This window comes from Melospiza georgiana, chromosome 15 (genome assembly GCF_028018845.1).
Source record: "Melospiza georgiana isolate bMelGeo1 chromosome 15, bMelGeo1.pri, whole genome shotgun sequence".
NCBI classification, from domain to species: domain Eukaryota; kingdom Metazoa; phylum Chordata; class Aves; order Passeriformes; family Passerellidae; genus Melospiza; species Melospiza georgiana.
Genome location: NC_080444.1, coordinates 14,966,882 through 14,994,664, shown reverse-complemented (window position 1 = coordinate 14,994,664; position 27,783 = coordinate 14,966,882). Strand labels below are relative to the sequence as shown.

Sequence of the window (27,783 nt, the reverse complement as noted above, 5' to 3'; positions counted from 1 at the left end):
CACCAATGGGAGCGCCGGCCGTGATGGCACCCGCCAATGGGCGCGCTCGCTGTGATCACACCCACCAATGGGAGCGGCGGCCGCGGGGTGCGCTGGGAGGGCCGCGCAGAGCGGAAGGGTCGCACAGCGGAGCTGGGAGCGCAGCGATGCCGGACCGCGACAGTGAGTTCGGGGACAGGGACAGGGACACGGGGCACTCCCGGGCCGTGGGGCACATCCCTGGGGCCGTGGGGCACATCCCTGGGGCCGTGGGGCACATCCCTGGGGCCGTGGCATTTGGCCTGCGCGGCGCTTGTGGCGGGGCGGGCGGCAGCGGCCCGCTGGGGGGCGGTGTAGGCCCAGGGTGCCCCCGGGCTCGCCGGGCCGGTGCGAGGGGCGGCTCTGAGGGGGACGGGCTGCGGCCACAGCCCGCGGGGCCGGGCAGGGACCCCACGGGAGCCTTGGGCAGCTCAGGGTGAGGAGCCAGGCGGGGTGCGGCGGGGCTGGGCCTCAGCGCGGGGATTGGCACCGGGCGCGCCCCGGGAGTGGGGCCGTGGGTGTTTCGGGCGCTGGAGAGGATGCAGGGACAGTCGCAGGGTGCAGGGGACGGGACACCCCCTAGAAGGCGCAGAGCCGCCGGGCTTGTGGTCTGGCAGTGGCACCGGGACCCCGTGTCCTGTGCAGGCCGGCCCGGGTGAGCTCGGGCTGGGATCCAGCTCGGAGCCACAGGCGGACACTGCTCCCTCTGTGGCTCCTGGGAGGATGTGAAGCGGTGCAAGCAGTGCCTGAGCTCTCTCTCTCTCTCTCCTGTCCCCCAGATGAGCCGTTCTCCAACCCCCTGGCCCCCGAGGGCCACGATGTGGACGACTCGCACTCCTTCCACCAGTGAGTACAGCCCTGGGGCCTTGGGCTGGGGCTGGAGCAGCGCTGAGGGACCCCAGGCTGATTTCCATGGAAGTCACTGGTGCACTGCAGCCTTTGGGCTCCCTCCAGGGGTACCTGATGCCCTTCTCGGTCACACTGGACCTGCTCCTCCTCCAGAGCTCTGTGGGAGTGATGGTTGCTGTTCCTTCCCTGCCTTGCAGATCCAAGCTGACCAATGAAGACTTCAGGAAGCTTCTCATGACCCCGCGGGCTGCGCCAACATCTGCGCCACCCTCCAAGTCTCGCCACCATGAGTGAGTAGGGCTCTGTGTCACAGCTCTGTGGGACAATCCGTGCCCCCTTTCCCTCTGGGGCTCTGGGCCCAGCTGGCCCTCTCCTCTGTACTCTGCAGGGAAATATCTACAGGGGGTTTTGCCAGTGAGTGTGGGAAGAGGGGAAGCAGGTGGGTCAGGGCTGCTGTAAAGAAAAGAGGGAGGCTTTGTGGCTGTTAAGATGCTGTGTGCAGGAGGCAGATTTGGTTCAGTGAAAATCAGTATTTTCCTGTCCCTGTTGACAGTGTAGAATTAGGGGGAAATTAAGCGTGAGAGCTTGTTCTGTTCCATCTCTGAGCACCTCAGTGCTCTGCTGTGTGTGAGGGACTGTTCTGTCCACCTGTCACCCACGTGGCTCTCAGATTGTACATGTGTTTTTTCACCCTTTTCCAGGATGCCCCGGGAGTACAATGAGGATGAAGATCCAGCTGCTCGCAGGAGGAAGAAGAAAAGGTAAGTGGGGAAAGAGATGCAGCAGGACTTGTCATTATACATTGTGTCCTGCCAGTGGAAGCAGTTCTCATCTCTTGTGCTCCCAAAGAGGGCCTCGAGTGGATTATTCAAGAGCTTTGGAGAAGAGCTCAGGCCGAGAACTGTCACTGCTTGTGGGAACAGCTGTGGGAGGGCAGCAGTAGGATGGGGCTGAAGCTTCACCTGCAGAAGAAGCAGGAGAGGCCCTGTGGGTGTCTGGGAGAGCAGGGCAGTGGTGGGACCTTGCAGTGATCCCTGTGTGCTTTGGGACATGTCTGCACAGCAGGACTGCACTGGAGCCCTTCCCTTGGGAAGGGAGGATGGAGCTCCTCAGTTCAGCAGTCTGCTCCAGGCCTGCTGTGTCCCATGGTGCTGTAGTGCATTTCTGGGAAGGGATTGGGAGCAGAGTGGGTGTGTGAGAGGCCTCAGGGGCTGTTAGGTGACCGCAAAACCATGAGCAGGTCACTGTTAACCCTGAGCTGACCCCAAAGACACGAGCAGGTCGCAGTTAACCCCCAGCTGACCCCAAAGACACGAGCAGGTCACTGTTAACCCCAAGCTGACACCAAATACACGAGCAGGTCACTGTTAACCCTGAGCTGACCCCACAGACACGAGCAGGTCACTGTTAACCCTGAGCTGACCCTAAAGACAGGAGCAGGTCACTGTTAACCCCCAGCTGACCCCAAATACACGAGCAGGTCACTGTTAACCCTGAGCTGACACCAAATACACGAGCAGGTCACTGTTAACCCTGAGCTGACCCTAAAGACAGGAGCAGGTCACTGTTAACCCCCAGCTGACCCCAAATACACGAGCAGGTCACTGTTAACCCCTAGCTGACCCCAAAGACACGAGCAGGTCACTGTTAACCCTGAGCTGACCCTAAAGACAGGAGCAGGTCACTGTTAACCCCCAGCTGACCCCAAATACACGAGCAGGTCACTGTTAACCCCTAGCTGACCCCACAGACAGGAGCAGGTCACTGTTAACCCCCAGCTGACCCCAAAGACACGAGCAGGTCGCTGTTAACCCCCAGCTGTGTCCCACCCACAGTTACTACGCCAAGCTGCGGCAGCAGGAGATCGAGCGCGAGAGGGAGCTGGCCGAGAAGTACCGGGACCGAGCCAAGGAGAGGAGGGATGGAGTGAACAAGGACTACGAGGAGACAGAGCTGATCAGCACCACGGCCAACTACAGGGCTGTGGGGCCCACGGCCGAGGCGTACGTGGGCTGTGCTGGGGGCTGGGCTGGCCAGGCTGGGCTGGGGGGCTGGCCCTCACCTGCCTCTGTGCTCATTGCACAGGGATAAATCTGCTGCAGAGAAGAGGAGACAGTTGATCCAGGAGTCCAAGTTCTTGGGTGGTGACATGGAGCACACTCACTTGGTGAAGGGTCTGGACTTTGCCCTGTTGCAGAAGGTGAGTGCAGATACCACAGTGCTGCTCTTGGTCTGTCCTCTCTCTCACACACACAGGCTGGTCCTGGCAGTGTGGATTTCTTTTCCTGGGGAGGATTATTGCAGGGCTGGAGATCTGTTGGGGCTCACAGATGGGCAGCAGTGGCATGGGTTGGGCTGTAATGTGTGGATTTACTCTGCATCCAGGTACGAGCTGAGATTGCCAGCAAGGAGAAGGAAGAGGAGGAAATGATGGAGAAGCCCCAGAAAGAAACAAAGTGAGTGATTGAGTATTTGGCATTCCTGAGTGCAGCTGCTTGCAAGAGAGGAGGATGCAGAGGAGCCATTCACTTGGCTCTAATACTTCTGGTTTCTCTTTCCGTTTAGGAAAGATGAAGATCCTGAGAACAAAATTGAGTTTAAGACCCGGCTGGGTAAGACTGTGTTGATGTGGCTGTTCCCCACCTTGTGTGTGCTGTGAATGTGGGAGAAATTCTGGAGGGTGAATCTAGGAATGAAAACCATTGGAGGGGGAAATTCCTGAATTTGAGGACTGAAGGAAGTGTGTACTTAGGATGTCATCTCATATTGCTGATAAACTAAAGATGGTTCACTGTGGGCTTATCCTCTGCTTTCCCACACTTTTCCTTCTGGCCAGGCCGCAACATTTACCGCATCCTGTTCAAGAACAAGACCTACGAGCGGAACGAGCTGTTCCTGCCGGGCAGGATGGCCTACGTGGTGGATCTGGATGATGAGTACGCCGACACCGACATCCCCACCACGCTGATCCGCAGCAAGGCTGACTGCCCCACCATGGAGGTACCCAGCTGGCCTGCTCCTGCTCCCCCTCACTGCTCTGAGCCGGCCACAGCAGGTTGTTCTGGGAGGGGTTCCCAGGATGCTTCCTTGTGGATTTCCCTTTCAGGCCCAGACCACGCTGACCACCAACGACATCGTCATCAGCAAGCTCACGCAGATCCTCTCCTATCTCAGGCAAGGCACCCGCAACAAGAAGCTCAAGAAGAAGGACAAAGGTAGGAGGTGAAAGGAACCAAGTAATAGGATTTTAGTGCTTGGAGCATATCCCAAGGGAATGGGATGTGTTTTGGTTTGTGGTATTCCCCTGTGCCATAAGACAGTGGGCTTGGAGAACAGTGATTTCCTGAGTGCTGAGTCCTGAAGGCCGGAGCACACTGGACAGGCTGCTGGGAAATGAGAGCTGTGAGGGAGGGTACCTCGTGGTGCTCTGCTCTTCCTGATGAAGGCCCAGTTCCTTGGGGAAATGCCTCCTCCTGGGGAGGGACACAATGGCTTCCTGGGGGGGCTGGGTATGATGTGACGTCCTCCAGGCTTGCCACTCCTGCAGCTTGGAACCGACAGGGACAGAGGGGCAGCACAGGGGGGCAGAGTGGATGATGTGCCTCTCACTGCTGTTGTGTCCTTGCAGGGAAGCTGGATGAGAAGAAGCCTCCTGAAGCTGATATGAAGTAAGTGCCTCCCTGCTCTCTGGCTGTGGGGTCACAGCTCTGTCCCTTCGGGAATGGCTTTTTGGCCCACCACATTTAGAGAGGGCTGAGTTTGGAGCTGCTGGACCTGCAGTTTGTAGGACAAGGCTGGAGGCAAGCTCTGGTTTGGATTTCAGGCTTGAGGCAGGTGAGGGCTCACTGTTGCCCTGGACCACACAACTCAGGTCCTGCAGCAGAAGGTAGCAGAGGTGGAAACCATTTCCATATCTGGTGTCCTTAGCTCTTGGTGCTGGTCCTGTGTGCTCCAGGTGACAAGGAGGAGGTTATGGCCTCTTCCTGCAGCACATGTAACTCCAGGCTCTTTTCCACTTGTAGCATCTTTGAGGACATTGGGGATTATGTGCCCTCCACTGCCAAGATGCCCCGGGACAAGGAACGGGAGCGGTACCGGGAGAGAGAGCGGGACCGGGACCGGGAGCGAGACCGGGAGCGGGACCGGGAGAGGGACAGGGAGCGGGACCGGGAGCGCGAGGAGGAGAAGAAGAGGCACAGCTACTTTGAGAAGCCCAAGGCTGACGATGAGGTGAGTGCTCATGAAGGACTGTCCCACCTGAGATCTGCCCTTTGTGGGGCTGTCCTGCCTGAGATTTCCCACAAAGGGCAGATCTCAGGTGGGACAGTCCTTCATGAGGACCGTGGGGTTTGGGTATCTCTGGTTGTGCCCCTGCACGTGCCAGTGCCAGCTCCTGCTGAGCTCTGCCTGTCCCCAGAGCTTGCTGGGTGGCTGGGTGCTTGTCCTGTCCCTCAGCAAGTGAGCAGCCCTGGCACCTGCCTGCTGGGTTTGTGCTTCAGCTCTGTGTCATTGACACTGTCTCTCCCTCTTCTTTGCAGCCCACGGACATCGACAAAGGTGAGTCAAGTGTGGTGGGTACCTGAGAGGGGTGGGACAAGGGGGAATGGATTTAAGCTAAAAGAGGAGAGATGTAGATTAGGTATTGGAAGGAATTCTTCCCTGTGAGGGTGGGCAGGCCCTGGCAGAGGTTGCCCAGAGAAGCTGTGGCTGCCCCATCCCTGCAAGTGTTAAAGGCCAGGTTGGACAGGGCTTGGAGCACCCTGGGATAGTGGAAGGTGTCCCTGACCATGGCAGGGAGTTGGAACAAGATGGGCTTCAAGATCCCTCCCAACACAAACTGTTGTAAAGATTCCAGGTCTCCTGGGATCAGCCCATCCCATCAGTGCCAAACTGGTTTGCTCCTCTTGTACCTAATGTGAGGCAGCTTATCCTGCCTGTTACTGTGTCCCAAAGGGGTCTGCCCACCTGTGTTCTGCAGTGAGCTGTTCTCCCCCCAGATGTAACCTGCTGCTTTCTCTACCCCAGGACCTGGCTCAGCCAAGGAGCTCATCAAGTCCATCAATGAGAAGTTTGCTGGAGCTGCTGGCTGGGAGGGGACAGAGGCATATCCTTTACTGTCTGTGCCAGCCTGCCTGGCTGTGGGGCTGGGCAGCCCTTGCAGGCACAAGCACATCTGGGGGGCTGTCCTGCCTCACTTGGTATCAGGGAAACGCTTCTCTCACACCAAACAAAAGCTCTGCACCCCCCAGTTTGGTTGTGTTGGGGCAGGAGGAGGTTTTCAGCTGGCTGTGCCCAGCCTGCAGCTGTAAGGCTCAGCTCTTGTGGTGCTTTCCTTAACTGCTGCCACTTTGAAGAAGCCAGAAGACAAGAAGCAGCTGGGAGACTTCTTTGGCATGTCCAACAGCTATGCTGAGTGCTACCCTGCCACGTAAGGAGCTGTGGGGTGGGAGCAGGCTGTGCTGAGGGGCTGCTGTTCTCTGGCAGTAAGGACTTGAACATCAGCCCCACTGCTTGTTGGGGAGCAGGCCTGGCCTTGTCTGTGGCAACAGCTGACTGGGAAAACCATCCCAAGCCTTTGCTTCAGGCTCTTCTTAGCTGCTCTCTTCTGTGGGTGGCTGCCTGGAGCCTGCTGCCCCTCAGAGCCAGGGGGAGGCTGGGAATCTGCTGCATTCCCAGTTAATCCATGTGGTTGTGAAGCTGTGGCCTCCCTCAGTGGGAGAGGAACATCTTTCAGCCTGCAGAGTCATCCTGGAAACATTTCCAACCTTGGATGCCCTGTGCATCACCTGCAGGGCTTGCAGCTAGGACCATTTCCCTCTGGCCCAGGAACTGTGTTTGGTCTGAGACCATGAGACATGACTGCCACCTGCTCCAAGGTCCTGATCCATCTCATGGACCCACTCTGACCCCTTTTCTTGTTTTTTTCTCCCCAGAATGGATGATATGGCTGTGGACAGTGATGAGGAGGTGGACTACAGCAAAATGGATCAGGTATGTTGGCACCAGCCTTGAGGAGCAGCCAGCAAAGTTGGCACCAATGCTAGCTGAGAGGATGCCATGGGAAAGAAGCAGCACTGGAGCTGGGTGCTGAGTGAGCTTTGGGGTTTGCTGATCTGCTCCCTGTTGTGTCAGGGTGCAAACGGGTGTCACTGGCACTTGACCCAGAGGTGTTGACAGGCATGCTACTCATTCTGACTTCCTCTTCCACAAAATCTGTCTGGAACTTCTTGGGGAGGGGATCTGGAGCCAAGGCCCTTGATCTGGGGCTGGTGGGAGATGGAGCCTGGTGGCTGGGTGTGCAGGGCTGTGTGAGAAGCCCTCTCAGCAACTGAGGAGCTGCTCTGAGTCGTTCTTTCCCTGCAGGGTAACAAGAAGGGGCCTCTGGGCCGCTGGGACTTTGACACACAGGAGGAGTACAGCGAGTACATGAACAACAAAGAGGCTCTGCCCAAGTGAGTGCAGCCCTCAGGAAGGACCAGGCGAGGGTTCTGGGTGGGATGGCCATGCTGGCCAAGCCTGGGTGCTGGGGCAGCTTAAAGCAAGCTGGGGGCTCCCTTGTGAGAACCTGAGGAGGAGCTGTGGGTCCTGGGCCTGGTGGTTTGTGTTTGCTTGTAGTGTCACTCTTGAGGACTCATGTGGTGATGTTTGCAGGGGTCTGAGGATGAGGGAAGAGATGAGAATATTGACTCCATGTTTCAGAAGGCTTGATTCATTATTTTATGATATATATTATATTAAAACTATACTAAAAGAATAGAAGAAAGGATTTCATCAGAAGGCCAGCTAAGAATAGAAAAGGAATGAAATGAGAACAAAAGCTCGTGTTTCGGACAGAGAACTGAGCCAGCTGACTGTGATTGGCCATTAATTAGAAACAACCACATGAGACCAATCCCAGATGCACCTGTTGCATTCCACAGCAGCAAATAACCATTGTTTACATTTTGTGCCTGAGGCCTCTCAGCTTCTCAGGAGGAAAAATCCTAAGGAAATGATTTTTCATAAAATGTGTCTGTGGCAGACTCTGACCCAGGCGCTGCTTTGGGGGCTCAGGCCAGCTCTGGAGCATGTGCTTGTGGCTGGGGAGAGTGTCCCTTCCTATGGCAGGCTGTGCATCCCCTGTGAGTGCTGAGCCATGTCAGGCTGTGCATGCCCTGTGAGTGCTGAGCCATGTCAGGCTGTGCATCCCCTGTGAGTGCTGAGCCATGTCAGGCTGTGCATGCCCTGTGAGTGCTGAGCCATGGCAGGCTGTGCATGCCCTGTGAGTGCTGAGCCATGGCAGGCTGTGCATGCCCTGTGAGTGCTGAGCCATGGCAGGCTGTGCATCCCCTGTGAGTGCTGAGCCATGGCAGGCTGTGCGTGCCCTGTGAGTGCTGAGCCATGTCCTGCTCCCTCTCCAGGGCAGCGTTCCAGTACGGCATCAAGATGTCAGAGGGGCGCAAGACGCGCCGCTTCAAGGAGACCAACGACAAGGCGGAGCTGGACCGCCAGTGGAAGAAGATCAGCGCGGTGAGTGCCCAGCCTGGCTGCCACCCTGCCATGCCCAGTGGCTGTGTGAGCACCAGGGCTGGCTCTCTGCCAGCTGGGTTTGCTCCTTGAAAGAACATCAGGCAAATATTTGGGGTTTCAGTATTGCAGAGGTGGCTGGGGCTTTGTCTGGGAGCCCTGTCCTGGGAGCAGCCCCAGGCTGGGGCTTTCTGCTCTGATGATGAATGTGCCCAAAACCATTAGTTTGGAGCCATGCATAGGAGATTGTAGGGGACAGGACGACAGGACATGCTTCGTGGCTCCCTGTTTGCCAGCTGGCAGAGCTGGGGGTTGTCCTGGCAGGGTGAGCAGTATGGGACACGCTGGGGAAGGTGAGAACAAATGGTCTGTGGTGGCCAGAAAGGAGCAAAGGGCAAACAGGCCAAGATTCTCCAGCTGTAGCTCAGCTCAGCTCACTCTGGCCTGGCTGCAGCTCTCCCCAGGGGTATCTGGCACCCTCCAGCCCCTCTGCTAGCTGTGAGCAGCCAGATCCCCTGAGAGTAACAGGACTTGTGCTGTCTCTGCAGATCATCGAGAAAAGGAAGAAGTTGGAGGCTGATGGGTAAGTAGAGGTCCCTGCTGGCCCCCCCCCCCACCTTCTGTGATATCAAAGTGTGGATGTCAGTGCTGAGCTCTGGATGTAGAGGGGGTGGAGCTGCCTGCCCTGCATCCTCACCACTCTCTTGCTGCTCTCTCTTTCAGGGTTGAGGTGAAACGTCCCAAGTACTGATTTCTCCTGCCTTTCTTCCTCCCTCTCCTGGAATCCTGGCCCACTGGGAGCTGCCTTCCTAGAGCCTGCTGGTGTGCTGTCCTTGCTCCACACACCTCCACTCTCTGCTCAGGGCTGGGGGGTCTTCCCTCCCTCTGTTCTTTGCTGTAGAGCCTGTGCTGTGTAAATGTTGTAGCCTTAATAAAACCTCATTAAATTTGTGTGTGAGCATCTGTTTGTGTGTGCAGAGAGAAGGGGTGTAGGAGGGGAGGAGGGCCTCCACATTCTGGCCTCCTTTGGAGCAGCAGTGGTGCCAGGACTCTTCTACTTACCAGGCACTGTTGGGACTGACAGGGCAAACCGTTGCTCAGTGTATTTATTGTGGGAGCCTTTTGGGCTGGGGCAACATCCCTGGATAAAATTAACAAATTTGAGGGCAATAATCCCAGCTGAGCATTGTGTGCCTCAGGGTGGGAGGAAGAAATGGGACCCTGAGCAGAGGGATGTGCAAGCTGCTCTAAGCGCTGGCAAAGGGTAGGATGGGGCTAGCACCAGGCAAAGCTCGTTCCCTCGGGGCAGGGCCAGCGGGGAGCTGGGGTGGCCTCTCGGCAGGGGCGCTGCTGGTGGTCCCTGGCTGGGCTGGGATCTCTAGGGGGGGCCCTACAGCCCCCAGACCCTGCAAGGGGCCGAAGTGGCACCTGGTCCCTGGCCGCCCCCTCCCCTGGGGTCAGAGAGAGGAGATGATGGTGTGAACTGGGGAGCCTGTGGTGCGAATTAAGGAGCCTGTGGAGCTCCCAATGGTGAAGCGCTAAAGAACAGGAACACGTGAGGCGGGCGGGGAGGGACCTGGTGAAACGGGGCAGGGGGCGCCGGTAAGACGGAGCCCCGAGGCGCCGGAGCGCCGGGATCCTGGAGCCCCAAGGAGCCAGAGCCCCGAGGCGCCGGAGCCCCGAGGCGGTGGAGCCCCGAGGAGCCGGAGCCCCGAGGAGCCGGAGCCCCGAGGAGCCAGAGCCCCGAGGAGCCGGAGCCCCGAGGAGCCGGAGCCCCGAGGCGGTGGAGCCCCGAGGCGGTGGAGCCCCAAGGAGCCGGAGCCCCGAGGCGGTGGAGCCCCGAGGAGCCGGAGCCCCGAGGCGGTGGAGCCCCAAGGAGCCGGAGCCCCGAGGCGGTGGAGCCCCGAGGAGCCGGAGCCCCGAGGCGCCGGAGCCCCGAGGCGGTGGAGCCCCGAGGCGGTGGAGCCCCGAGGAGCCAGAGCCCCAAGGCGGGGCCATCCCACAGCCGGGCCGGTCCCGCAGCGCTGAGAGGCGCAGGCGGGCGGTGCCATGTAAACAAGGGGCGGGTGTATGTAAATGAGGAAAGGCGTGCCCATGCAAATGAGCAGGGCGCTATGGCGGCCGCCATGGAGGAGGTGAGCACGCGTGGGGCTGCGGGAGCCCGGAGCCCCCGGGCCCGGTCCCACGGCCCCGCTGTCCCCAGGAGCCCCAGGAGTCCCCGGAGGCGGCGGCGCGGGAGCCGCGGGTGCGGGACACGCCCGAGGACATCTGTCTGGAGGCCACGGCCAACGCCATCGCGCTGCACCCGGAGCGGCCGCTGCTGGCCGCGGGGGACGTGGACGGCGATGTGTACCTGTGAGTGCAGCGGGGGGCTGGGACACGCTGAGCGGGGCTCCCCGGCTGCCGCGGGTCCCGGCGAGCACTCCCGTGCCGGCAGGTACTCGTACTCCTGCACCGAGGGGGAGAACCGGCAGCTCTGGTCCTCGGGACATCACCTCAAGTCGTGCCGGGACGCGGTGTTCTCCCAGGACGGGCAGAGTGAGTGCGGGGGCTGTGGGGCGGCACCGGGGGCCGCCGGGCGGGGGGCGCTAACGCGGCTCTCCAGAGCTTTTCACTGTGTCCAAGGATAAGTCCATCCACATTCTGACAACGGAGGAGGGACGGCTGGAAACGCGCTTCCCCAAGGCCCACGAGTAAGTCCGTGCTCAGTCCGGGCACAACGGTGGGGCATTGTCCCATAGTCCCCTTCCGTCCCGCGGCACGGCCACGCAGCCCCGGGCCGTAGGGAGAGCCTACAGCGCTGCCCCGGAGCCGTGACCGTGGGCCGGGGTCTCTGCAGAGCAGCTCTCAACTGCGTGCTGCCCATCGACAACCACATCTTCGCCACGGGTGACGACGGCGGGGCAGTGAAGGTGTGGGACCTGCGCAGGGGCAGCGCCATCCTGGAGGCCCGGCAGCAGGAGGAGTACATCAGTGCCATGGCTGTGGATGGCAACGGGAAGATCCTGCTGACAGCCAGGTACAGGAGGGGCTTCGTGGGGTCGGGCTCCATGGCAGGAGTGCGCTGTGCCATGTCCTGTGCTCACAGCGTGTCCTTTCCACGTCCCACAGTGGTGATGGCACCTTGGGTGTCTTCAACGTGAAGAGACGGCGCTTTGAGCTGCTCTCGGAGCCGCAGAACGGTGACCTGACCTCTGTGGTGCTGATGAAGGTTGGCACTGCTCCCCAGCATGGAGCAGCATCCCACAGCTCCCTGTCCTCGCTGTTGTTCTGCCTCTGCCTCACTGCCCTTCCTTTTGCCTAGAGGGGGAGGAAGGTGGCGTGTGGCTCCAGCGAAGGCACCATCTACCTCTTCAACTGGGATGGCTTCGGGGCTGCCAGCGACCGCTTTGCGCTCAGGGCAGAGACCATTGACTGCATGGTGCCCATCACGGACAGCATCGTGTGCGTGGGGTCCCTGGACGGAGTCATCAGGTCAGGGGGACAACTGGGGAGGGATGGGGAGCTGTGGGATCGGGAGGGAGTGTGGGGGGTGAGATGGAAGAGAGTGGAGGGTGGTGGGATAGGAAGGGGGAGATGGGCTGGAGATGGGGTGACAGGGAATTGTGGAGGATGGGATGGCATGGGATGGGATGGGAGGGGATGTGGAAGGAGAGGTGTGGGATGGGCTGGGTGTAAGGAGGAGGGTGTCGGACGGGATCAGCCTTGCCCAGCTCACAGGACAGGCGGGCAGGCAGCGTCCCCGGGCGCTGCAGGGCCCTCAGTGCCCCGTGCCGTGCCCAGGGCGGTGAACGTGCTGCCGAACCGCGTGCTGGGCTGCGTGGGGCAGCACCTGGGCGAGCCCATCGAGCAGCTGGCCGTGGCGGCGGACGGGAAGCTCCTGGCCAGCAGCGGCCACGACCAGAAGGTGAAGTTCTGGGACGTGTCGGCGCTCGGCTCCATGGTGGTCGATGATTACCGGCGGAAGAAGAAGAAGGGAGGGCCGCTGCGCGCCCTCAGCAGCAAGGCGCTGGGCAGCGGGGAGGATTTCTTCGCCGACCTGCGGGACGAGGCCGAGCCGGAGGCGGCGGAGGGCGGTGACAGCAGCGACAGCGACAGCGACTGAGCGGCCGCCCGGGGCCGGGGCGCCTCCCCCTCAGCGCTGCCGCCCCGCCTGGCGCGGAGGCGGGCTGTGCCCGTCCTTCTCGCGGGGCGCGGCCAATCAGAGCCGCAGCCCCTGGGAGTGCCCGCCTGCGGGGCGTGGCCTCGCCTGATTGCTGCCGCCGTCGGTGGGCAGGACGCTGGCGTTCTGATTGGCTCCTATGGCTGCCACTCAAGCTGGGCTGTAGGCGCGGTCTTAAAGGGGCAGCGGGGGTCCCGCAGGGGACAGCGGTTATGGGGGCAGGGGGCCCCGCGGGAGGTGCCCCAGGATGGGGGGACAGGCTGGGGATGGGCGGCTGAGGGTCCTGGAGCAGAGGAGGCCTTTGGGGGTGGGGGCACATGGCTGGCGCCACAGGGACTGGGAACGGTCCGTGACGGGTCCCTGAGGGATGGGGAGGGGCCCTGAGGTGGGGAACAGGGATGGCGGGCTCTGTGGATGGTGGGGGGGAGGACACTCAGGTATGGGGGAACAGGGCTGGGGGGCTCTGGTGGATGAGGGGGGGACTCTGAGCTATGGGGGAACAGGGTTGGGGTCTGTGGTGAGGGGTGTAAAGCTGGGGTTTGTGGATGAATTTGGGGGTCCTTTAGGTTGTTTTGGGATTGGGGGGGGGAGGCCAGAGCCTCCCAGGCTTGGGCCCACCAGGCTCTGAAGGATCCCTGTCCCAGCAGGTCAATTACCCTTTGTTAATTAATTAATTAAGACTTTAGCTCTGTTAGAAATAAACTCAGTGCCTTTCACTTCCCAGCTCCTTGTGCTGGTGGTTCATCCTCATAAGGCAAGGAGTCCTGGTGTGCCCAGGAGGGACAGACAGACTTCCAGGGAGTGCAAGGAATAACCTGAAGAGTGCACCCCAAGGCTCTTAGAGGATCCTGGGGATCTCCAAAAGAAGAGGGATGGGACTTGGGTGCTGCCAAAGGGACTTGGTGGGTCACAGAGTGCCATGAGCAGGGAGAGGGACAGGGATCCCTCCCTGGGATGGGCAGAGTGGGCAGCAGGGCCTGGAACAGTGTCAGCCATGGCCTGCACCTGCTGGGGAATGGGGAGGATCTGGTGCAGTTCCAGCATTTCTACTCCTGGCTGTGGCTCACATCCCCCAGTGGATTCCCAGCACTGCCTGGGAGCCCTTGGAGCACCAGCTGCAGCCCCCAGGGGTTCATTCCTGGAGCTGGGGGTGGGCAGTCAACAAAACTGAGACCCGAAGTCCCTGGAGAGCATAGAGGGGTGTCCTGGTTTGAAAGGCAGGTGTCTGCTAAGGAAGGCAGGAGCCTCCCTTGGAATGGTTATTGCTCCTTAGCAACAAAAACGGGGGGAAATTCCCTAAGACAGAGAAAAACAAAAGGAAAAACCTCCAACAAGGTGCTCCCAGATATCCCAGAGGACCACAAAAAAAAACATGGAGGACATTAGGAGGCACTTGGAGGAGTCTGAGGAGTATCAAAAGCTGGTGAGAAAGAGCCCAGTGAGTCGAAGACAACAAAGATCAAGGTGATAGGGAATGCTGCTTCCCACACAATGGGCCCACCAGGCTCTGAAGGCTCCAGATCCCACCCTGTCCCTCCCTTTCCTGGTGTGGGGAGAGCACTGAGATGCAGTGGACAGGCAGGGAGCTGAGGCTGCAGGAGGAAAAGATGACATGACTGAGCTGGTGCTCTCCAGAACTCTTTAATGCCAAAAGAACAGCACGTGGCCAGATGTGCCACGGCTGAGGAATCATTCATGGACAGCTGCCAACTCCACAGCTGCTTCCTCACTATGCAAACAGGTTAAGGGCACTCCTCTCCCCACACAGCAGCTCCACCAGCTCACAGAACATCTGTGACCCCTGGGACACTCTCTGTGCTGGCCTTGTTCTCCCCTGAGGCTGCTCCTCAGGAATGCCAGTGGAGGAATTCCCTCCATCACACTGGCATCCAGGCCTGGCACAGCCCCTCCAAGAGCTGCTGCTGCTTCTCCAGCATCTGCCCTCCAACACCACACCAACCAGCTCAACAGAACCAAACTTGGCAACAGGAAAACCAACAACCCAAAACTAGAACCAACTCGAGGGCTGCCCGGGGACGTGGTGGCTGCCGTGGAACAGGACAGCAGCCCTTATCCTCCAGAGCCAGCTCTCAAAACTGATGCAAACAACTCCAAGGAATGCTGGAACAGGGCCAGGAGCCCAGCAGGGCTGGGGCTCAGTCGTGGCTGTGGTAGAGCAGCTGCTACTTCAGCTGGCACCCTGCAGGGGAGAGAGAAAGGTCAGGCTCTGCCCTAAGCCCCAAACCCCCTCTTGCATCCTGTGCTTAAATCAGAGATCCTCAGCTCAGAGCTGACAGTGTTCAGCCCTGCCAGCCAGCCTGGGTCCCTCCCTGCCCCATCCCACCCTGCCCAGAAGTGCCACAGCTCCACCTTCCCAGGGGACCCTTCAGGACTTTGGGAAAGGCTGTGCAAGGACTCACCAAGGACTCAGCCAACACCCGCAGAAGGTGCAGGGCTGCCACCACCTTGGCCTTCTCGTGCTCACTCTGGCCCTGCCTGTCTGGTGAGATCCACATGAAGCCACTGACGGGCACGTGGGACCCTGGGATGGCCACCTGGTACCAGAAGTGCTGCCACCCGTTGGGGTTCACCTGGACACACTTGGTCCTGATCAGGGGTGTCCTCAGGTGATGCTTCCAGCACAGCGTGTTCAGGCAGTGCAGCACATTCTGCAGCGACAGAGGCGGGGGCACTGCTGGGCTCTCACCTCCCTGCACCCAGCTGGATGGTGGCTCCTCCTCACAGAGCTGCAGCTTCTGCTTCAGCTGGGGATTCAGCCATTCCACCATCATCTTTGCTTTGCCGAGCCTCAGGGTCCCTAGGAGACAGGAGATGCTCACCTACCCTCCAGCATCATCCCATCCCATCCCATCCCATCCCATCCCATCCCATCCCATCCCATCCCATCCCATCCCATCCCATCCCATCCCATCCCATCCCATCCCATCCCATCCCATCCCATCCCATCCCATCCCATCCCTCTCCAGGATTTTAGGGGCAGCTTGATTTTAGAGTCAAGGTGAACAGCTTTCAAAGCCAAATGCTCCTCAGCTGGGGCAGGAATGGGTACAAACTGAGACTTTGGAGGTGCTGGTTGGATGTTTGGGAAGTGTGTCCCATCAGGGCATTGCAGCCATGGGACAGGGCTCAGAGGGACTGAGCAGCTCTATCAGGAGTGTTTAAGGGACACTGAGGGGCTGGGCAGCTCCACTGGAAAGGTTTAATGACTTGGTTAATGTTCTGGATGCCCTGACCTGGTGATGCTCCTGCTCTGAGCAGCCCCTTCACCCCACCACCAGGACTGCTGAAAATCAACTGCACCACGGGCAGCTGGCATCCCACAGGACACAGGGAGACAGCACGGGGTGTGTCAAGGCTGAAGTCACCTTGCAGCCAAATCTAGGAGTGGGAAGCCCAGCCCAACCAGCATCCCTGAGCACCACTCACCTTCCATCAGAGTTTTCTTGGCCAGGGCAGCAGCCTGGTGCGACCTGTACTTCAGCACTGCGAGCTTGGCCTGTTTCTGCGAGGGGCTGGCGTGCACGGTGACACTACAGATGCCCTCGGTGACCCTCTGCAGCGTGGCCTCCAGCTCCCGCCGGCTCACTGAGGCGCCCAGGCCGCTGACGAGCAGCTCGCGCTTCTGCGTGCTCCAGCAGACGACGATGGCGCAGCCGCGGCGCAGCTGGAAGCGGTGGAAGGTGGCGATGGCGCTGCGCGCGTCCTGCCGGGACGCGTAGCGGGCGTAGGCGAAGCCGCGGTTCATCCCGCTGAACGTCATCATCAGGCGGAACTCGTAGAGCCGCCCCACGCTCCCGAACAGCGGCAGCAGCGTGTCCTCGTAGATGTCCTGCGGCAGCCTGGCGATGTACACCTCGGTGCCGGCCGGCGGCGGGCCGCCCACCCAGCCTGCGGGACACGGGGACACTGTGACCGTAGCTGTAAAAACGGGACCTCGCTCCCAGTACTACGGTGATTTCAGCATTTATTATAATAATAAAAAGTAAAGGCCTAAAGCGTGGGGGCCCATGGGTCAAGCAGGAGCATTCCCTTGAGGATGCTGCAGTGCTGGCAGCAATGGCCCTGATGTTTCAGGTATGTGACCGTGTTCACAGGGGTCTTAGATCCTTGTCTCTTCCCTCATCCTGACTCCATGTTTCAGAAGGCTTGATTTATTATTTTATGATATATATATAAAATATTGAAAATATACTAAAAGAATAGAAGAAAGGATTTCATCAGAAGGCTGGCTAAGAATAGAAAAGAAGGAATGATAACGAAGGCTTGTGGCTTGGACAGAGAGTCCAAGCCAGCTGATTGTGATTGGCCATTAATTACAAACAACCACATGACACCAATTACAGATGCACCTGTTGCATTCTACAACAGCAGATAACCATTGTTTACATTTTGTTCCTGAGGCTTCTCAGAAGAAAAAAATCCTAAGGAAAGGATTTTTCATAAAATGTGTGTGTGTGACACAGGTTCAGCAGCACCCTCCCTCCCTGGGTCAGAAGGCCCTTTTTAATCCTGTTTTTTGTTCCTTTGGATTGGTTTCTATTGGGACCCTTCATTTGCACGAAGGTTTAAGGTGCGTGATTGGCCATGACAGTTCTGTCCAGGCTGGCTTGTGATGCACTTCACTGAGGTGTGTTATGGTATCTTGAGTACCGTTTTTCTTATAACTGCTCTTTAACTCCTTTTACCATAACCAAACTATAGTACATGCTTAACAATTATCAACTATTTTACAGCAGTTTCTGACCTATTTTTAACAAGGTGAGTCCCCTCCCGGCCCCGCTCTGCCGTACCTGGGGGAGGGCCCCCGTAGCGCCTCTGCCCATTGATCTGCACCAGCTCGATGCCCGTCTCCTTCTCCCAGGCCAGCAGGGCCATCTTGTTGGCCTCGTTGATTTTGTTCTTCCATATCTGAAGGAGGAGATGGTGCTGGTAATTTGTGAGCAAAGAGCTTTCAACCTCCCAGCTGGGAGCATCCCAACCCCATGAGGGAACCACAAGATCCAGTGCTGGCCAGCACTTGGAGGGGCAAACAAACTCCTCTGCTCTCAGGGAACCTGAGGAGCCTCCCAACACTCCCATGCCAAGGACTGTCCAAGCCTGCTCCACCTGACACAAAGCCCAGCAACTCTGTTAGAGCCCAAAAACCAGTTTCCTACAGCTCTGCAAGGGCTTGGAAAGCCAAAACACAGGGACCAGTTGCCTGGTGCTGCAAGAGGGAGCTGAAGCACAGAGCCAAGGTGACCCCCTCCATCATGACAGCTTTAAAGGGAAAGACACTGGGTTACATTGAATATTGGGAAGAAAATCATCCCTGTGAAGGTGGTGAGGCCCTGGCACAGGTTGCCCAGGGAAGCTGTGGCTGCCCCACCCCTGGAAGTGTTCAAGGCCAGGTTGGATGGGCCTTGGAGCAACCTGGGCTGGTGGAAGGTTGCCTGCCAGCACAGAAGATATAATATTAAAGAGAAACAAGAACTGACCACTGAACTGGAAAGCAGCTGAGTTATTATTACTGTCCTTGAAAATGGAACAGCTGCAGAGACAGTTACAGGAGGACAGAAAGGAAAACAAAAGTTGGAGGAAAAAGTTTAGCTAATGCTTACACGGGCTCCAAGTGCTCCTGACATTGCACAGATTAGAAAATTAACTGCATCTCCTGAAGATGGGCCAAATCCTTGGCCTTGTTACAAAACGAGATGAAATTACAAAAGACACAGCTTTTAATGAACAATTATCCAGGAGTGCTACTGAAATTTTATAACACAGGGAAATGCCCACCTGTGGAACACTAACTGCATGCATTTCTGGTATCACCACAAAATTCACTCCATCCCACAACTCAGTAATATGGGTGAGACGTGGGATGGAGTAATTTTCATGGTGATACCAAGAATTCTAAATGTAATGTCAGACTAATTGACCATTCCCAAGAACTAGGATTACAGTTCGTCCATTGAGAAAACAGAGGTGGAAAGAATTATCTAATAAAGTGTTATTTTCAAGAATTCAAAAAATTGCAATTATCCTCCCCTGGGGCAGAGGTGAAAGAAACTCCTGACTAAAGTTTGCAAGAAAATGTAAAAGCTGTATGATTTCCAACAGGAGCAGTACACCCCACAATCCTGTCACAGCAGGATGAGGCTTTTCCCAGCATGGCACCCAAAGGTAACTTGCTTCAAACTGGCACTGACCAAGGGTACCTGTGATAGTATAGGGATAAAATGTTTCCAAAATCATGGAATATTCAGGGGAGTTGGAAAGGAGGGGTAGGCCTGGTAAGCCCTGGGAAAATGTTAGGCTGCACCTGTATAATCATTTGATGACTATGATAAATTGCATGATTGTTAGATGCGATGATTGTTTGGTAATTGGATATAATTATTGTTTAATTATAACAAGAATCATGAGAAACGATGTTTGGGGGGTTTGATGGAAATTACAAAATCCATGCTTGGATGAAATCAATGTATACAAAAGAACAATATAAGTGTAATAATTAATATGTAGTTATATAATGATAAAGGTATAAAAACGTGTTCATCCCGAACCCATATTGGAGTCAGATTTGGCTCTGTGCCCCTGACACCCAGAGCTCTTCAATAAAAGCACCTGCATAGAATCATTCTGTGATTACATGTTCTTGAACATCTTCACTGCTTAGCTGGACTGCATCTCAGGAGACAGAACACAGATGTTCTAAATGGGAAAAGGGACTTTTATCTCTAGTCTGAGCAGTGAAACGAGCTCACATTTTCCAAGTGGTACAATGGGCCAAAAAGGCAGAATTCAATGGGGTTTTCATAGCCCATATTACCCCAGTCAAATGGAGGCACAGAATGGGTTAATGGCCTATTGAAAAAGAGCCTGAAGCCACACAAGGCTGATGGAAAAACTCAAGGTAAATAATCGCTGTGACCTCAGTGTGCATTTTATGCAAACCTTAATGAGGTGCTCCACCTTCCATTCAAGGGGAATCTGACAGCTTTACAATCGATCAGGACAAAGTGTTACGGTAAAAGTAGCACAGAACAATGCCTGAGACTAACTAAACCTCGGGGCACACTCACTTGGGAATCTATGGATAGCAGTGTCTCCAAAAAGTACAAAACAATTAGTGCACCGTGGCTTTTCCCTGTTTTTAACGGGATAATAACCTGTCCGGGCAAACCCCGACGAGACTTGTATTATTTTACTTTTTCAGAAAATGATGCCAGCATGTCTCCACTGAAAATCAAGTTATCCATTGAAGGAACGCTTATTCTCCTCACAGAAGGAATCAGCACCAGAATGAACAAGACTGAGCACACAAATCACCAAACCTGACCCCCCGGATGGAAACCTTCACTTTCTCCATCTGTAATGGTCACTGTGCTAATGGCTGTAACCATGCCTAAGCCTGAATGCATTTCGATGATCATTGCTAATGAATAATTAGCAATTCTAATGATTCTCCTAAATTTGTACAATGAGCATTGATACTTGTACGAATTTAGGAGCTCAGCCGAATAACATGAATTTGGCAGAGGGAAATACAGCCGTAATATGCGAAGCACAACTTTCAGCCAAAAAGGGAGAAATTTATTTACTCAGCTTCCAATGCTGACACAAAATACGAAAGGGAAGTTTTAGTGGAGATATGTATCCACAGCTGTAAGTGAGTAATGCATACTGCCACAACAAAAACGAATTTAAACCTCACAATGCATTCCACTACCTCCCAGGCTCCTGGGAAATCTGATCTCCACAAATTTCTAAAATTGGACGCTATGCCGTCAAATACACCAGCCAAAACAAGTCCTATTTAATCCTTCATGGTCCTCAAAGCAGCGGAATTATCAATGGAGGTTAATATCTCGGCAGTTAAACCGGCCATTTCTGTCTAGTCCATGTGGCCGGCACGGGGGCATGGCCGGATCCCGATCCTCCAAACCCATCGGGGTAGGAGCTGTCGTGGGGACAGAGCTGGGCGCATTGAGCACCGTGGCTGTCCTAGCAAACAAAATAAACTCAGTGATAAGTGATTTATACGAATTAAAAACATCCGTTTTGACCTTCCTTATCAGCATTAGGAACTGGCCCTTTTCGGATACCTCAACGGGAAAGGATGGAGATAAAAGATCAGCAAATAGTGATAAATAGCGATAAACAATGATAAAAGATCACCAGCTAATAGTGAATGCCACGAGGTGGTGGCACCTCTCCACCTCCAAGGGATTACACCTTTTATGAAGAATAAAAACCAACTTCGGACGCGGGTGGGAATCCCCACTGGGGGAACACGTGCTCAGAGCGGGATAAACCCAGCCGCCTTCCGTCCTCGGAGCCTCGTGGCCCGGTCCCGCGGCGGATCCCAGCTCAGGGAACCGGCCCGAGGGTGCCTGGGCTGTGCGGGGAGGCAGGACGGGCTCTGCTAACGGGGCTAACGGGGCTGACCCCGGGGCTAACGGGGCTGACCCCGGGCGCGGCGGCTCCGCTCTGGGGCTGGGCTCGGGAGCAGCCCTGCCTGCGCTCCCAGCCGGGGCCGGGGCCGGGGCCGGGGCTCGGATCCCCGCCGAGCTCGCTCCCTGCCGCCCCGGCAGCGCTCACCTTCTCGTCCATCCCGCCGCTCCTGCCGTGCTTTCCCGCCGTTCTGGCCGCTCCTGTGGTCCGGGCCGGGGTAGGAAGGGAGGCAGCGCCGCCCCCGCTCCGCGCCGCCCCTCCCCGGATGGACCCCGGCAGCCCCCGCGGGGGTCGCGCCCTGCTCTGCCTTGCCCTGGTTTGCCTTTCCTTCGTGTACTTGTTCACTTGTGCACGAGGGAAGGCAAGGAGTTGCTGTAAGAGGGGCAGCAGCACCACCAAACTCTCCTGCTGTAAGAGGTACAGCAGCACCACCAAACTCTCCTGACAGAAGCGTCAGGGTTAGAAGAGACCTTCAAGACCACCCAGTCCAATCATCAGTGTCATTCAGTGTCATTAGACCTCAGATAACAACGGCCGGGTTTGAACCTATTCGTACTTCTTGCTGCTTGTTCCAATACCTGCTCACAAAGGCGAATTTTGGGGGGTTCAGAAACATCTACTGAAAGAAATCCTTCAAACAATGATGCCCAGGAGAGTGCATTAGCCTAAATCTCCACGAAGTGCATCTGTGTGAGAGAGTCTGAGCTGTTCTTGGTTCTTGGCTCCGTTTTGGAGGCACCCCGTGCTCTGCTGTACCAGCTCCGGGGTGAGGACCAGACCTTCTGGGGCCGTGGTGGTGAAACCTGATCTGCTCGAGCCAGAGGGGTGCACACCCAGCACCGGAGGCTCTGGGGGTTGAGCCAGGTTAGGGAGAAGGCCATACAGACCGTGGTGTTTGTTTTTGTGCCAATGTCCTCCCCTGGCCACAAAGAAGGGTGAGGAACATTCACCCACTTGGGGCTGAAGGCTTTTGTCCTTTCTGTCACATAATTGGCTTAACTTTGCTGAAGTGAGAGGCAGGGTCATGCCTTAAAAGGGGTCATAAACCACCGAAGACCCTTCAGACAGTGTAAAATTCCCCTCCCCAGGGCAGGTACCCACAGGTTCCATCTAAACCTAAATTGTATTTACCCACTGACCCTGGTGTTCCTTGGGCTATCCCCCACCCTGATGGATCAAGACTGTGAGCGCCACTCAGACCACCAGACGCCAAAATTGCAACAATCAAGTCCCTTCAGTCAAGTCTAGTTACTGATCCACAGTTATGAGATCTTTCCACTCTTATCCTTCCCTCCACTTTCTTTCTTACACTTTTTCTCACCTGTTATTCCTATGCTTTTATATTGTTGCATTACTATAGATAACAACCGCAGTGGCCACATCTCTGCTTTCCACTGCTTCTAAACAGATCTAAAATAGACCCTACATATTTTTATCTACAAACACCACTCATCCAGTGTCATTTCACCTCCAATGCTTCCCAGTGGACCCATTAACTAGAATTCTGGTTCCTCCTGCTGTGGCAGCTCAGCATTTCTGGCACAGGGATGCAGCCCCACTGTTCCAGACCCCAAAGAACAATTCCAGCCCTCCACAGCATTGTCACTTGCCAGGCTATACTCACTTATTCCATAAAGCCACAAATAGGATCTTGCAGGTCCAGATAATGACCAATATCTCACAAAATTGTGGAAAAAGGAAAAAAAAAATACTATAAACCTTGAAATACAGACATGCACAAAAAAATCATAGCAAAGAAATATAAATTGAATACAAAATTGTAATGATTTTAAAAATGTTTAAAAGTTTTTGGGTTTTCTCCTTAAGAAGGAAGAAGTAGCTTGTCCAGCCAGTCTGCCTTGAGTTGTCCTTTATATTTCTAAAGATAAACTGCTTGGCTATACCACTGTCTTGGTAAAAATCCAAGAGCAAGTAGAAAGGGAAGTTAATGAATCATATCCACAAGGAAAAAAAAATTGCTAGTGATCCAGGTTCATAAAATGATGAAACACAGCTAAAATAGGCTCTGCTCACCCAAGTACCTGCAAATGGAAACTCACTTTAGCAATGTGGCTATTTGTGCAGTGCTGCTGTAAAATGTAACTAGGCTTCTTAGTATTTTGAGTAGAAAAATGACTGATTTTTCCAAATAATTAGGAACTCATTCCTACCTCTAGCTAACGTCAGCTCGCTTTTCCGGGATACATCTCAGCAAGCCAAGGTGCTGCCACTAGATGGCAAAGTGAGACTGAATCTTCTCTCCTACACAATCTCAAATTTTGTTCATTGGACGGAGATAAAAGAGAAAAACATTAATATAGTTTTATCCGTTTTAACCCTCTGCCATTTGTCTGGAAAACAGTGGTTGCGGGTATTCAATATGTGAATGGGAAGGTGTGTTATGTGATCAAGGTGAGATCCTACTCTGCTGCCACTTTAATCCACATCTCAGAGAAGAGCCCTGACAGAGCAGGACTTCTCCAATGGACAAAGACTTTTGGCCTGTGCTGGCCCCCCTTCATAATGAGCCAGAGGATAAAAATAATTGTCTTACATCCATTTATAGTACAATACATGTGTACAGTTTAAAATATATGCAAAATGCTTCTTTATAAGAAAGAAAAGCCTCTTATTCATGTTATTTTGAACATGACAATGAAAAGTTGAACAGCACGGGATGTTCAACAGTTCAGCTCCTTGGAAACTCTAAGCCAGTCATAGAGAGGAACATAAAGATTGAAAACAAAACTAACATTAAAACCAAAACTATACCCAAGATGATGTTGGCTAGCAGCAGCTTTTTTTTCTCCCAGTCACCTGTGTATTTTCTGGTTTGTGAAATTCACTCTTGAAAACTTTCAGGACTGACAAAATCTTTTCCTGAGAAGGTCTGAAATGATTATATGTTAGTGGAAAAGCTATCGAAACTTTTTTTATTTTTCACAGCATTGCAAAATCACAAGTGCTTTTCTTACTGGTCAGCAAGCTATTGAAATATTTAGAGAATTGGAAATCTATTGGATTGGAATCCAGTTCTGAGTTTGTGTATGGACAGGAACATTGCAAGTGCAACAATGACCAAAATTCAAGGTTGGCAAGCAGTTTACGGTATAAACTCTGCAAGTTTCTATAGAACTGAAGCTACAAAGTAGCTTTGTTTAGGTTATAAAACAACTGCCTGACTGGATAAAAGGAGATCACTTAGAAACAGGGTCAGAGCTGCTCATGGGTGTCAATAGTTCATTTGATTGAAATAGCAAAATGGGTAGAGTTACAATAATCATCATATCTTTAGCTGTCTCAGAGAATCTGACACAGCTGGACTGGGCTTAGTCAGTAATTAAAACTACTTCACATGCTGGGTAAGCAATTCTCCAAATCACATTCCAGAGGAGCAAAACATGGAGAAGCTGAGGCTTCTCATCTTCCCAGGAGAAGAAATCCTGGCAAAGGGATTTTTCTTAAAATATCATGGTAACAAAAGGGTGTGTTTTTAATGTGCTTCATCTCTGCCTTAGGCTCCAATGTCTCCATCAAAGTGGTGAGCTCAGGCACAAACCCAGTGTGCTCACTGGCAGAGCTCTGTACTTGAAGGTCTGTTAGTTCAGGAGGGTCATGTCCAAACCAGGACATTTCCAGGTGTCCTTTTGGCCCCCTCTGTGTCCCAGGACAGCTGACCCTGTGAACTGAGCTGCCCTGAGCAGCCCAAGTGCTGCAGGAGAGTTCTTCAGTCCCCAATTCCTCCTTCTCAAGCTTGCAGCAGCTTTTCTGGTCAGCAGAGCCCTTCACAGCTCATGAGAACTAGTGTCTGCTAGTGTCACAAAGTTTATCTCCTTTTTTTCCTTCCTTCATCTCCAACTTCCCTTTCTCAGGCTTAGCAAGCATTTTTTTTCAGCCTTTCCTGAGCAGACAGCTCTGTTGAAGTCTCCTAAGTGTTCTCTGCATTTGTTTGCAGCATTTCTGGACAAACGAGACAAATTATGTCACTTATGACTCAAACAGAGAGGAATAAAACATGTTCCTGAGCAAACTGCTCTTGCTAGAATATCTCTAAGAACTTGCCTTATTTTTTACAGGACTTTAGTAGATATTTGATTGTCTTTGGTTTCTGAATAGAGTCCAGCTGCACTCTGCTGTGGCTGTATTTTAGGATTTCAGACCTTTTGGAATTGCCCACACTCCAGCTTGACACCTGCTCAGAGGAACACAATTCACTGGCAAGGGAAAAGACACTTCTTCAAGTATTCATATTTTTTTTCCATCCAGAAAAATCTTTGCTGAGGATTGAGTTCCTATAGAGAGCACTTTTTTTTTTTTTTGTTTGCTCCATGTGACCTTGGATTTGAAGCCAGTGTCTCAGACAGAGTTTTATTCAAGCCATTCCTTGCAGAGGCAGGTAGGTTGGTTGCATTTACCTCAGCTGCTGTTCCCATTAAAGTCTCATATTCAGGGTCCATCTCTTGCCCTGGCAGTCACCAGTGTGGGGAGGAAGCTTCAAAGTTCCATTCCTACAAATGGCTTTTTCAAATTGGCCTCATTGTGAATGTGAATATTCTGATATTTTCCCCACGGAGAGTTTAACTCACACCTGAGCCAGGTGTGGAAGGGAGGACACTGAGGTGGTGAAAACCATTATCCCACCTCACAGGGTCTGCTTCTCTTATCTCTCTTATCTGCTCTGAACCCAGAGCTAAGCAAAGGGCAGTTTGTTGTGCTCATCCTCCCGAGGTGGGTGGATAAAATAATAAAATATCTGAAATTTCAGAAAATATCTGAACTCCCTCGGCCCCAGGGCTGTTCTTATGATCAGAGGTTTGTCCACCACACATCCAAAGCCTCTCCTTCCCTTTGGCCTGGCCTCAGCAAAGCACCAAATGAATGCTGATATTGCAGTCTCTCACAGTTACAGGTCGGTAATTCAGCCTGGCATTGGGCATGCCATGTTAAAAGGGCAGCTCTAGGCTGTCCAGGGTAAACATTTCCAGGGTAAAAGGAAGAATCTACTGCAGAATCTACCCCCAAAATTTAAAAACAAATTTGGGCAGGACAAAAGAAAACCACTTCATAAAGATCCACTTTGCTTTGGGAGGGAGATGAACATGAAGACAAAATTCTTCCAAGGTTTGAACTTCTTTTTGTTTGGCTCTAAGGATATGGACAACTAACCTGAGTTATTCTAGAAAAATAAACCCTTCTGAAAGTGGTTCGAACTCCACTTAAAGCAGGGACAGAAGACAGAGAGAAAATGGAAAATGTTGCAGCTCTTTGAAGGCAGCAGAATGTTGGCAGTGTGAATTTCCCCCCTCTGTTGCCTGAAATGGTTTGAGTCTCACATTTTCAAACATCAATCACCACACCATCTCTGCATCAGAAAGAACTTACCATTGGCAGCTGTTACTGAGGAGACACTTTTTTGTGTGAAGGTTGTGTCACTGCAGGCTATAAAATACCTATGAAACACCTTGATCATTAAAAAGAGGGAAAAAAGTCTCAATAAAAAGATATGCACCTGATAATAGCAGTAAAGTCAGTGTTCCTTAGCTTTCCAAAATCTAAGAGCTTAAAATCCATCTCATGAGATTGCCAACTGCTGGAGTATATCTGAAAATTCAAATATAGAAAATACAAAGTGGTGTTTCCTCAGCAAGCCTTACTGGGGCACCACATCTGATGTGTTTATGATGTTACAAAAGGAGTTGTAGAGAAAGACAGAGCTCAAGCTTGTGTGCAGCTGGGTTTTGCAAGAAATGCATGAAATCTGCACATAGCTATGATATACACAGTGCCACACACAGGATGCAAGCAAATAATAATAAAGCCATGTGTTAGAATTTCTGTGTTAGCTGCTCTGAGCCTGGGAGATTCAGAGGTAACAGCTTTCCTCCTTCCTCAGCATCGGGATAAACAATGCTGGAATTCTCCTATTGCACCACCAGCATAAATTTTGACCAGACTAATTAGTTTCATATTAGTACAAATAAGGAGTTACACAATTGCAATTAGATCTGCTACACTGGGTTCGGGATGGAAACCAGATTGGAAGGTAATGAAACACATCTTAGAATAAACAATTAGAAATTTAACACAGGCTTCTTCCTGTCTCCCTGTGAAATCAGGGGCTGTGATGGGATGTCTGAGGTGGAGTTTTGTAACCTCCCCTTTACCACTGCTCACAATACACCAGCAAAGCAACTTTTCCTTTCTTTGGCACCCGTTCATTCAGTCCTGTTTCATCCCCGGTCCTAGAGGTGATAATATTTCTGTGATATTGTCAGGATATGCCTCAGATGATTCACACAGGTAATTTCAAATAAGAACCCAGAAAACACAGCTGTAGCATGTATTTGATAAATGCTACTCTGTTTAGAACAGCTCTGACAGCAATTTAATTTCAGGGAGTTTTAAACACCGTGCTGCCATCATTGACCAGAATTTCTCCAGAAAAAAACAAAGCCACTCTATATCAGACTCTGAGTTTCAAAAGGAAAGCTCTTACTGTGAAAACTTGTAGGTTTGATCTCAAATATATGCACTGGTGTGCAGCACCTGCAGATTGCAGGCATGAGGTTAGGAGGCCCTCAGTGACTGTGGACAAGAGGGATTGATTTCATTTCTCCATAAAAAGAAGAGGAAATTTCCTTCCCGTGCTTCAGAACCGTGCCCCCATTCTTACCAGCCCAGGAAGCTCAGGAATTGCCACCTTTAGTGCAGTCTGATGGAGGAGTGAGCCCAAGGATTCACAGCAAAACAGCTTTGGAAGAAGCTCCACAACAAGAAAAGGAAGAATGGAC

The 27,783-nt window shown here is 53.7% G+C and overlaps 3 protein-coding genes across 4 annotated transcripts; 2 read left to right on the top strand and 1 right to left on the bottom strand.

Annotated features, from left to right (window-relative positions):
- The first annotated feature begins 78 nt into the window (after nt 1-78).
- Nucleotides 79-9,324, top strand: IK (IK cytokine). Its single transcript, XM_058034968.1, has 20 exons — nt 79-162; nt 798-864; nt 1,065-1,157; nt 1,569-1,628; nt 2,703-2,870; nt 2,953-3,067; nt 3,253-3,323; nt 3,433-3,479; nt 3,704-3,867; nt 3,974-4,082; nt 4,496-4,535; nt 4,890-5,097; nt 5,406-5,424; nt 5,893-5,971; nt 6,215-6,295; nt 6,801-6,858; nt 7,231-7,319; nt 8,268-8,376; nt 8,922-8,956; nt 9,097-9,324. Exons 1-20 carry the CDS (start codon nt 147-149, stop codon nt 9,122-9,124), a joined length of 1,656 nt encoding a protein of 551 aa, XP_057890951.1. The 5' UTR covers nt 79-146; the 3' UTR covers nt 9,125-9,324.
- Nucleotides 9,325-10,484: 1,160 nt separating this feature from the next.
- WDR55 (WD repeat domain 55) lies at nt 10,485-12,714 on the top strand. Of its 2 annotated transcripts, none has more exons than XM_058034876.1 (8): nt 10,485-10,508; nt 10,577-10,728; nt 10,811-10,911; nt 10,979-11,066; nt 11,213-11,392; nt 11,485-11,584; nt 11,678-11,847; nt 12,157-12,714. In XM_058034876.1, exons 1-8 carry the CDS (start codon nt 10,488-10,490, stop codon nt 12,476-12,478), a joined length of 1,134 nt encoding a protein of 377 aa, XP_057890859.1. In that variant the 5' UTR covers nt 10,485-10,487; the 3' UTR covers nt 12,479-12,714. The 2 variants fall into 2 exon arrangements, with proteins under 2 accessions (XP_057890859.1, XP_057890860.1); XM_058034877.1 differs by having other exon boundaries at nt 10,488-10,508; nt 10,586-10,728.
- A 31-nt stretch (nt 12,715-12,745) lies between these two features.
- DND1 (DND microRNA-mediated repression inhibitor 1) lies at nt 12,746-21,151 on the bottom strand. The gene is made up of 5 exons (XM_058035104.1): nt 21,140-21,151; nt 17,347-17,464; nt 15,983-16,444; nt 14,956-15,353; nt 12,746-12,895 (listed from the first exon to the last, which is right to left on the bottom strand). The coding sequence occupies exons 1-5, from the start codon at nt 21,149-21,151 to the stop codon at nt 12,746-12,748; spliced, it is 1,140 nt and encodes a 379-aa protein (XP_057891087.1).
- Nucleotides 21,152-27,783: the final 6,632 nt, after the last annotated feature.

What these genes read in the sequence shown, in the direction of transcription:
- IK (XM_058034968.1), top strand. An exon ending in TGAGTTTAAGACCCGGCTGG is followed by an intron (nt 3,480 to 3,703) that starts GTAAGACTGTGT and finishes CCTTCTGGCCAG; the next exon opens with GCCGCAACATTTACCGCATC. An exon ending in GCTGAGTGCTACCCTGCCAC is followed by an intron (nt 6,296 to 6,800) that starts GTAAGGAGCTGT and finishes TTTTCTCCCCAG; the next exon opens with AATGGATGATATGGCTGTGG.
- WDR55 (XM_058034876.1), top strand. Translation starts at nt 10,488, where the DNA reads ATGGCGGCCGCCATGGAGGAG. An exon ending in GTGGACGGCGATGTGTACCT is followed by an intron (nt 10,729 to 10,810) that starts GTGAGTGCAGCG and finishes CCGTGCCGGCAG; the next exon opens with GTACTCGTACTCCTGCACCG. An exon ending in GTTCTCCCAGGACGGGCAGA is followed by an intron (nt 10,912 to 10,978) that starts GTGAGTGCGGGG and finishes GCGGCTCTCCAG; the next exon opens with AGCTTTTCACTGTGTCCAAG.
- DND1 (XM_058035104.1), bottom strand. An exon ending in CTACGGGGGCCCTCCCCCAG is followed by an intron (nt 16,445 to 17,346) that starts GTACGGCAGAGC and finishes CGTGTCCCGCAG; the next exon opens with GCTGGGTGGGCGGCCCGCCG. An exon ending in CAAGAAAACTCTGATGGAAG is followed by an intron (nt 15,354 to 15,982) that starts GTGAGTGGTGCT and finishes CCTGTCTCCTAG; the next exon opens with GGACCCTGAGGCTCGGCAAA.